At 39.2% G+C, this 10,550-nt stretch overlaps 1 protein-coding gene across 4 annotated transcripts in view; it reads left to right on the top strand.

Moving 5' to 3' along the window:
* Positions 1-2,142: 2,142 nt before the first annotated feature.
* LOC144632408 (uncharacterized) overlaps positions 2,143-10,550 on the top strand; it is an 87,088-nt gene continuing 78,680 nt past the window's right edge. For all 4 annotated transcript variants that reach the window (XM_078491054.1, XM_078491055.1, XM_078491058.1 and 1 more), the window contains exons 1-3: positions 2,143-2,211; positions 2,293-2,391; positions 5,154-5,269. In XM_078491054.1, the coding sequence (XP_078347180.1) occupies positions 2,150-2,211; positions 2,293-2,391; positions 5,154-5,269 (277 nt within the window). In that variant the 5' untranslated portion in view covers positions 2,143-2,149. The remainder of the gene's footprint in view (positions 2,212-2,292; positions 2,392-5,153; positions 5,270-10,550) is intronic.

Below are 10,550 nucleotides of genomic sequence, written 5' to 3'. Positions count from 1 at the left end.
ACTTATGGAGGTTCAAGTCTTACTTTTGCTGTGAAGACCAAAAATAGTCAAATTTCCATGATTCGCAAATTCGTGAAGCGTTCCAAATTTTTAAGGGAGCAGGGTTGGCGCAGTGGTGAGAGCGCTCGCCTCCAACCAATGTGGCCCGGGTTCAATTCCGGCTCGGTTTCCTAGCCGATTTTGACCCCCCTGGATTTGGACCCCCCGGTCCAAATCTGCTAGCCGATATGGACCCCCCGGTCCAAATCCACTAGCCGATATGGACCCCCGGGAGTCCATATTGGCTAGCGAATTTGGACCCCACTTCGGGAATTTGGGTTCCCCCCTTCAGAAGTGATCATACTTTACTTTCGTACTCCTGCAGTCGTAAACGAATAAAAGAAAAGATGATTAAATGTCCATACGAATATTTCATGGACATTGAAAAGAGGAAATAGACAACGTACGCCCCGGTGTTTACCAAACACAGCATGCACGCGCATTGTAAAATTTATCAAGTTATTCTCAACGTCCCGAAGCAACGTTTTCCAAATGAAAATCAAGTGACACCGGTACCATAAGTGGGTTGAGTTTGTTGTTGGTTCTCGTCCTTGCTCCGAGGGTTTTTCTCGGGGTTCTCCGGTTTTCCTCCCTCCACAAAAACCAACACTCCAAATTCCAATTCGACCTTGGATGCACGTACACGTCTTAACGAGCTCCTGAGCTCTTCCGTGCCACGTGGGTAAATAAATTGCATTACATTTTTTTACATTAACGATCAAAGAAGTAGACCTGATGGAGAAAGCAAGCGCGGAGGTAAAGAAGCCTATTTCCTTGCTTTCCCTTCCCAATAGCCAGGGCTGCTCGCTGAGGTAATTCACTCAGAGTCAAAGGTATTCACTTTAGAGAGGACTTCGCTTAAACTGCAGTGCCGTAGCAGGGGCAAAAATTTACCCTGCAGTGCAGGCGTTTTCCGTGAGCGCGCGAGTTCTTCTCTCACTAATCCTCTTGCCAATCCGCCGCAGAGTACGAATCCAAGATGGCGCTTGCCCGATCAAAATGCGTTCGCTTGCTAAAATAGCCTGCATTACAGGCTTCCAAAAATTTGGCTAACACAAAATGAAACTATTCAAGAGTAGAACAGTAATAATGTCAGGATACTATTGGATTATTTTATTGTAATTAGTGTTTTCCCAGCGCAATTTATAAAACGTTTTTCATCAAGAGTCTTGCACATTTTCCCTTCAAACTCTTACAAATTTCAAGTAACATATCTGATCAATGATTGTAGTCAGTTAACAATTGATGGAAAATTCTCTCAGAAGGCTGGAAAATGCTATTTTAGTGACCCCAGATTTGAAAATTCCACCGGACCCCCCTTAAAGCGCGCGCCTCCGGCTATTTTTTTAGTTATCTGTTTCCTAAAAAAAGAGGACTGTATAGGCCTGAAATTTTGTATAAAGCAGTGCCGTAGCAAGGGTAAAATAAGTGGGGGGGCATTCGAGCGCCGGAGGCGCGAGCCGCTAGGGGGGGGTCTGGGGGCATGCCCCCTCAGAAAATTTTGAAATCTAGAAGCTTGGAAATGCTATGTCCAGCGTTCTCCAAGAGCTATTTGTGATTTACGCATATCGCGAATTATTTACTTCCTAGCAAACCACTGAAGAGAGTATAACACTTGCAACGTCAATTATAAAATAGAAAACCGACTGTCTATGTATCTTGAAACCAGCAAATTTTTCACCTTTCAGAGTCATCATAGTACGTTCTGGTCTTAATTTCTGGTTTGTTTTAGTTTTTGGCCGTTTAACATTGTTGTGCATCACCCTACGTACGTTAAAAAAATGAAAAGAAGTACAAATGTTATTGTTTCAAACCTCTCGGGAGATAAAATTTTATTTTCAACATTTTATACAGGTCTGTTTTTCCTTTTTGGGAAAAAAACTGGGGGGGCACGGGCCCCCCCGGCCCCTCCCCTTGCTACGGCACTGTAAAGGGAACACCTGTTCATATTAAAAGTATCATGGAATGAAACAGCTCAGGAATCGTAAGGTTTTAGATTTTTCTATGGCTTTCCGGGTGCGAAAACTTTTTGGGACTTTCAGGATTCGGGGCCCCGGCTCGAATACTGAGCCTGCAGCAATGTCAGCGGCTTATCCGCCCAAAAAACAAGATGGCCGTCAAGGCGGCAAATTCGGAAACAAAGATGGAGGACGTTCGTCAAGTTTTAAAAATGTAAGATGGATGATTTTTGTGACGGTTTAAAGTTTTTTGACTTACGTAGACCTTAACTGTAATTCATTTATCCATGATCAGCCTTGAGGAACAAATAACGAAGGCTCACGAGCTCTGTTTGCAGAGAAGAAAGGAAACCGAATGCTGTGTTCAGCAATGTCGAAATTTGCTGAAGCCATGGTAAGCTTATTTTGAGGGATCTTTAAAGTCTCAACGTTTCGGCTTAAACTTCAGCCCTCATCAGGGGAAAGTGTGTTTTTTTAAATAATCTCTTGTAGTCCTTTTCTTGACTGAAAAAAATGCCTTGCTTTTGTCCACTATCTGTTTTGTTCTTTGTTTTGGAATAAAGGGAAAAGATTACTGACATTCATAAATCCAAAAGTGGGAAGTATGATACATGTACTTTGCCAACATGCTTGTAATGTAAATACAATGTTTTTTTTTTCACCAGGATCTTATCCACATTCAAAATTATTGCAGTTACAGTGTAGTGGTATTTCTCCTTCTCCCCTTAGGAAAATCGTAATAATTTACCACACTATCCACTATTGCAATAATATCACAATATTATCACTACTGTCGTGGGACTTATGCAGTTACTGTACTTGTATTTCATTGATCACAATACAATTGCAATTGTCAAAGTGACCGTAATTGTCACCCATAATATACCTGCCAACTCTCACGCCTTTGGCGAGGGGAGAGGAACGGGCAGTTAAATTTCCTATCTCCCTATTGTTTTCGCTATTTTTCTCCCTCCTCCCTGATTTTTCCGGCCGTTTCTCCCTCCTCCCTGTTTTTTCACCGTTCTCCCTGATTAGTTCTCTAAGAGGCTTATTTGACCTTATTTGATGTGCTACTACATTGCAGTATACTTCGTTTCCAAAGATCTAAGGGACGGACCATTATTTTTTTGGAGGGGGGGGGACGGACCATTATTTTTTGGAGGGGGGGATGAAAAATATCGAAAAAAATTGTTTGCAGGGCCTGGAAAGACAAAATAAATTGTTTGCAAAAGCGATATGCATAACAAAAATAGTAAGAATTTCGGAAAAAAAATGTTTGCAGAGGTGCATAAACTAAAAAAAAAGTTTGGGGGAGCAGGGGTGGCGCAGTGGTGAGAGCGCTCGCTTCCCACCAATGTGGCCCGGGTTCGATTCCCGGACCCGGCGTCATATGTGGGTTGAGTTTGTTGTTGGTTCTCGTCCTTGCTCCGAGGGTTTTTCTCCGGTTTTCCTCCCTCCACAAAAACCAACACTTCTAAATTCCAATTCGATCAGGGATTCAGGGCCACAATGAAAACTACTGGGACACCAGTAATTGTGTTACCCTTCAAAAGTCGGTTTTTTTTAAAAAAAAGTTTGCAGAGGAAAATTTTTCATCCCCCCCCCTCCAAGAAAATAATGGTCCGTCCCTAAATAGAAGGAAAACACGTTTTCATTATCATCTAGTTCTTCTCGCACTACATTTCGGTTTTGTCACTTGAGCCTAAAGCTTTGATGTTTGCAAAATTTATTTTAAATACCGTATGAAGGCAGGCGCCCATTAATGAGAATTTCGGGGGGGGGGGGGGTACTGGAGGCGTGCCTCACAGGAAATTTTCCAAATTTAGGTTTTCTCAAGTGCCATTTCCTTGCATTTTGACATCATTCTGAGGTGGGATGCATTTTCCTTCAACAACTACTGAACATGTTCCATGCCTTAGAAATTGAAATATGATTTTACTGTTACTAATAAACTGCGTACCTAAAACGAAAATCGGTTTTGGCGCTACGATTATTACCTGTTACATGCTATATTTACAAGGTTAACTGAAGCGTTACCGGTGTAAGTTGACCAGGGCAGTAGGGTTACCCTATTTGCGACTTTTTGCTTGTAAACCCGGGCTATCTTCTAACTCTTTTGCTAGGGTAACCCTAGCACTAGGGTTACCCTACCTGCTTGTAAACAAGCCCTTAAAAAATTCCGTATTCCACCTCTCAAAGCCAACGCCAAACAAAAGACACAAAAAACTGGGAAAATGAGACGGATGACTGCCGTCATCAGCGCTCGGCAAAGACTGGGCACGGTTCAAATGGTGACCGAACGAGGAGAGGGCAAGAAATTGCCAAGACTACACGTAAAAACTGGTCAAATGCTCTTATCTGTGGGTCGATGAGGCCCTTGAATTAAGAGCGATTAAGGCTTTAAGCAATCATGTCAACTTTAAAAAAATAAATCTCCCTTCTCCCTTCTCACGCTCGCTCTCCCGTCTCCCTATTTTTTTGCTTCATTTCTCCTTCCTCCCTATCTTTTTTGGCCGTTTCTCCCTCCTCCCTAAACCGTTCCTCTCCCCTCTTAGGCGTGAGTCTCACCCCTGCGAGTCAAAAACTTCGATCTCACGCCAACTCACGCTTACGAACCAATTTCTCACGCCTAGTTGACTTTTCAAGAAAATGTAAACTCAAACTGATGCGAGAAACGAAAACTCCGTATGAAATGAGTAAATGACGTTACTTTCTCCGAAATCTCAGCCGAGTTTTGACAAAAAAATGCATTGGGAACAAGGTCGTGTTTAGCAAAACACGTCCTTGGACTGGAACCGGATACGTTTGGAATGTCTTCTGAATACTTCGTACGTCTTCGGAAATCTTCGGAAATGGTCGTGTTGTCTTCGGAAATCCTGGCACTCTCAGGATAAAACTCTCACGCCTTTGACCCAGAAAAAGTTGACAGGTATACCATAATGGTCTAAGAACACTACAGTATATACATGTATCTGCTTTAACAAGCTTTAATTATTATTTCAAACAAGTACTAAAAGACACACTTGACTAATTTAAAACAGTGTATTAAAGGAATAGATTAGCCACAGTACTAGTCAGGGTTGTGTTCTATTGAACCAGTATATGCAGGTTATGTCTCTAAACAATGTGATTGATTTTTTTGTTCTTTATGATTAGGCCATTAAAATCCAAAATGGATAAAAAAGATGAAGAAAACACTGGAGAAACTGGACAGCCACAAATTACACAGAGTGGAGAACCCATTACAGAAGACACAGAAACTGAAATCAAAGGTGAGAACTTAATGTCTTACCAGTAAATGTCTTTGTGAGACACCATCGTGAAACTTTGTCTTCTTGCTCTCTGGAACACGTGATGTGGCTGCGAGTGATTCAGGGGACAAGTGAGTGTTGGTGTCTTGCAAAGTCTACTTTTTATATACCGGTAGTATCAGCCTTACTGTACTGTTTGTTACATGTACCGGGGGGTATGTGATTTCATTTTCGGCTGATTAGATCTCTTTGTAGATCCAAGGTTAGCAGCATTATCGTTGGCAGTCCCTTGCTGTTTTAAGTTTTAGTTTAATGTAAGGTGTTTGGAATGGCCATCAGTCCAGGCTGTTAGCCAGGATTTAAAAAGTGGGCATCCAAAAATTTACATAAGGCGTGACTCCACCCTCTTAGGAGGCTCTGAGGACAAAATTTAAGCGTGTGTATGGTTTGTTTCTGCAGTTTTGAGTGCAAATTTATTTTAAGGATTTCCAAGTTTGCTAAAAATAACTCTCAATACAGCAAATCATTTTAATTTTCTTTTAAAAGTGGGGCGTCCATAGGACACCTGGACACCCATCTTGCTAAAAGCCTGTATCAGACTAGAGATGTGCCATTATTATTATTGTTTGAATTTTTTTATAATATTGTTGTACCAAAAGAGGTACTACTAATAATGCAATAACTAAGAGGATAATGTATTAAGGTGGCTTGCTGCTGAAATACTCAACCTTGTCACAGTGATAAACTTAAAGCAGGAACTTTGAAAACACATTCCTATCTAGAGAGCCGTAGAGTTTGCTTATCATGGAAATACCGGACCGCATAAGTACAGGTACGCCTAAGCAAAGAAAGATATTTTGGGACCTCTATTTAAAAGTTTACGGAGAATAGCTTAAAATTTCTGACTTGTTTGAATGGTGGTCCGGTCAACTCATCAATCTTGGTTTAGTGCCAAATACAAGAAGCGAATGGTTTACATCGTCCATACATCCTATAGACCCCTGCTCTCTGTGGTTGTATGTTACGGCAAAGCATTGCCTGTGGAGGTAAGTAGTTTTGCTCAGACAGATCTCTTCTAAAGGCTAATGAGTCGTTTAAAAGCTATTCTTCGTTAACAACTCTTCCCGCGAAAACCCAGTGCTCCCGCCATTATCATCTCGAGAAGTGAGATGTTGTTCATCGTATTCGAATAAGAATCCTGATCCTGATAACACAAAATTCTGTTAACGTACTTGGGAATCTGTGCTGCCAAGAACCAAAAGGAGCAAAACGCAAAGCTCGGGAACTATTATTTCTGAAGTTGTGACAGCAGTGGGCCTTACAAAGGCTGAGGTGTTTTAATGCTATCTGGGGCAAGTTAGAGCTCCTGAATAGGAATATGTTTTATTTCAAACTGGAGGTTAAAATTTCTAGCAACGGTTGGCAAAACGTGATAAATCTCACAAGATTAGAGAGCACAAGGGTAAGTGAGCCCTGATGTAAGTGATCTATTAAGGTATTGCGCTTTTTCAGACTTAAATAATTTACTTCATGGAGTATAATTTATTATTGCTATTTATTATTGATTTGTTCGTTTAAAGCCATTTTCTAAAGGTATTTAGTTCTTATTTTCTGTTTGCACACGCAACAATAAGAATGTTTGACTGAGGATAAATAATTGCTTTGTGCCTCTTTATTCTTTCCACGACTTCCTTTCAGTTATGGATTTCTTTGCATAATACATGCAGTGATAATACATGCATACATGCTTTCTCAGGCGACTCGCCCGAAGACAGCAGAAAGCTCAGGCGACCCACCCACTTTCTGTAAAAGCAGGAACATTTAAACTGTAACATGAAAATTGGGGTGTTTTTATGATTCAAAATGCAAGGAATTCAATTTAGTGTTGTCCTTTCCATTGTGTTTTCTCAGGTGGCCCGCCCGAAAGCAGCAGAGAGCTCAGGCAACTCGCTCGCTTTCTGTGAAAGTGACAATAACAAAATGAAAAAAGTAACAAATTGAATTACTTTTTTAATCATGAGTTGGTTTGTTTCCTGATCTTTTCATTTTGTCCCGCAAAAAAGTCTTAAAATTAATAAGTAAGTTGTGAAATTAAAACTGGAAGAACTGTCCGCATGCTGTACAGAGACGGCATAACTGACCATTACCGGGTGCACAGGAATCTTTAAATGCCTCAGAGAGAAACTGCTTCTTTTCAAGTAGGATTAAATCTATCTCCTGTTTACCACTTGAAAGGAAAGTTTATCCCTTTGTTGTATATTGAGAAATAAGTTAAGAGATGTTTGTTTTGTAGCAAATTATTTTGTCACTTTTTCTGTAACCTCGTGATCAAAGAGAACAATGGAAACTACTCCTTACCAATTAGGCTATGCCAGGAATGTGGAAAACTTTGGCCAATTTTTTTGTTATGTTAATTAGCTCTCTGGCAAATTTTTACGGGTCTGCGGCTCGTCATGTACTGTACAACCTATGAGGAAACTTTCACCGTTGATTTATAAGGTTGAGTCATGTCCACAGCCAAAAATTTTTTAAAAATCTCTAAGACAGATTTCGAACTATTCAGCCAAAATATCACATGTTCTAATTTTCTAAAAAAGTTGTCTAACAGATTTTTATTTTATTTTGCATGAATGTTTTATCAGGGCCAATTTCTGATTTATGAAATTTTGTGGTAGGCTCATACGGGCAGATTTTTAGACTAATAATATACATCAAAAAATTTCTCGAATCTGATTGGCTTAGAGAAATGCAGTTTTTAGGAAATTCGATGCAGAAATGACGAAATTCAGTGCAATAAAAAGAAACAAACGCGGCATCCTGATTGGTTAATAAACAAAGGCAGCCACAGGGGGCCAATCAAACGCTTTCACACGATTTGAATGGCGCCAAGTTTGGATCTGCTTCGAGATGCGAGTGAAAAAAATGGGTGCCGTTTTGAGCACAGTAGAGGACCAGAAGACAGCTGTAAATACTATAGCACTGAAAAGCACTGGTTTTTCATTCTCGTTTTGGAATAACTGGTTTCCAAAGAAGGAAATTGCCAACGAAATCGAAACTACAAGCCGACTAAGCTTCACGCTTTGCTTGAGCAAATTTATTTACGCTGAATTTGCCGAATTCAAAAACAACAAACACATTTTCGAAGATTATGGACCAGATAGCCTCAAAGTTATGCTAACATCGCTTGAAAGACACTGTACTCAGAGAACAGAACTTATAGGCTTTCTATTGTACGAGACAGAGTAATTGTTTCGTCCAAGGAAGTGTTGAAATGAAAAGCAAAACAGCTTCACTTGACTGGCCTTCGAGTTGAAAGCGCTCAAGCAAAGCTCGACAAGTAGACTAAGCAGAAGAAAATCTCGATCTGGAAGAGGTAAAACCCACAATCTTTTTTTCAGACAATTCGTTTGACTGTTTAGCCAGATTTTTCAACTAAAAAACTATTAAACATCGAAGAACCTGTACGTTGATGGGCTTTGACCTTGTTTTGAATGAATGTGTGATGATATTTGCCGAGTTTGAATAAATTGTTTTTGTATGAGATTTGCGCATGTTATTTTCTTGCAATTTTTTCATGAATATTATTAATAAGTAATCACATGCTTTTTCTCGTGCAATTTGGGATAAATAAGCACTCGTAAATTTTTCAAAGACTACAAATTGCACTCGCCCTACGGGCTCGAGCAATTTTGTTAGTCTTTGAAAAATTTACTCGTGCTTATTTATCCCAAATTGCACTCGAAATCATGTGATTACCTATACAAACACTAATAAAACTTCTAGTGCCCAGTCCTCGTGTAAGCAATCGGTCGTTAATTTTTGCTGTTTATTAACAGTTAATTAGCATTTTTATTGTTCAAACGTCGCATATGAAGGTTGTAGTCTGTAACAACCAATACTAAGAGAAAGATAAAACATTTCTGAACATTTAACAAATGAGTTGAAAGTTGGGTTCTTTAACCCCCTCAAACCTGTAGTAAGCCACCTTAAGTGGAGCAGAAGTTAGTCATAATTCATTGACAGAGCAGTCAGCCACTCTAGAACAAGATGTTATCATAATAGATTGGTACTTATTTTGAAACATTTTAACATCTGCATGGTGTTTGGCCTGTAATTTATTGTTACTCAAATAAAAACATGATAATTCAAAAATAGACTTGTAACCACAAAAAATATACCTGAAATTCACAAATTAAAAATAATAATTATTCCTTCAAAAAAAAAAACATCATTTATCAATAAATGCAAAAATTAGTTCTTGCCTAATGCAAAAAAATAGTCAATCCGCAAAATTAAACTGCCGCAAATCTTAAGTGCCACAGGGTATTCAGGAATGCCCCACCATGATATTTTTTACAGGTTGACAGTAATCAAACATTGCCACATTTGCTGTTAATGTCAGTGTATTAGGAATTCAAAGTCTAGTAAACACAGGGTTTCAGAAGCTCAGAATTTTTATATTAAAGGACCTTTTCCCTACATTTGTAAGCTTATGTAAACTTCAGATCTTATCATCAATTCCCTATAATACACATTTAAGCACTGTATTTTTCCATGTCTAGTGCTATTGCACTTCAGAGGCTGTTAATAGAGCAAGGGCTATTACCGTAGTTATTCGGTTATAAGGCGCACTCGGTTATAAGACGCACCCCAAACTTGGCAACATTGTTATGCTAAGTTTACAAACTGAAAATTCTCAGAAAACACTCGGTTATAAGACGCACCATGAGTTGGAGAGTTGAAAAGATGTAGTGATCAATTTAAGGACAGTTTTTTCTTTCAAAATTTGAATGTTTGAATGTTGTTCATACTCCTTGGCACAATCTTCGAGTAAAAAGCTAACATTTCCTGCTAAAAAAGACGTAAATCCACTTGAGCAAAACATCTTTCCATCGTTCAGGCTTCGAACTTAGCTGCTTAGTAACCTGGCAGATGCGTAGTTACCAGTGACCACTGAGTTTGTAGCTTGGTTACCAAGTTCTCAAGCATGCTTCGTATCGCTACGAACTTTGTTTATCGAGTGTTTTTCAAAGATTCCCAAGCTTTTTTGATGTTTTCCTTGTCTTCTAAAGTCATTTTCCACTTTCCACGATTAGAAAGGTTTGTTACAAATGAGTATGCTTGGTTTTCTTTGTCTACTTTCAACAACATGCTGGCATATACTGGTGTTACTTAAACTCGTTTTATATCCGCGATAAAAAACTTTGCGTTTAAACTTAAGATGTTTCTTATCTCTTTAATACTGTAAAAGTCAATAAACAACATTAAGTGTTTTCATTTTTCTTGTTTTAACTGTAAGTTC

Source organism: Oculina patagonica, chromosome 12, assembly GCF_052425735.1.
Source record: "Oculina patagonica isolate OP01 chromosome 12, crgOcupat, whole genome shotgun sequence".
Taxonomy (NCBI): domain Eukaryota; kingdom Metazoa; phylum Cnidaria; class Anthozoa; order Scleractinia; family Oculinidae; genus Oculina; species Oculina patagonica.
The sequence above is the reverse complement of the archived record's forward strand: the minus strand, read 5'-3'. Positions and strand labels throughout refer to the sequence as shown.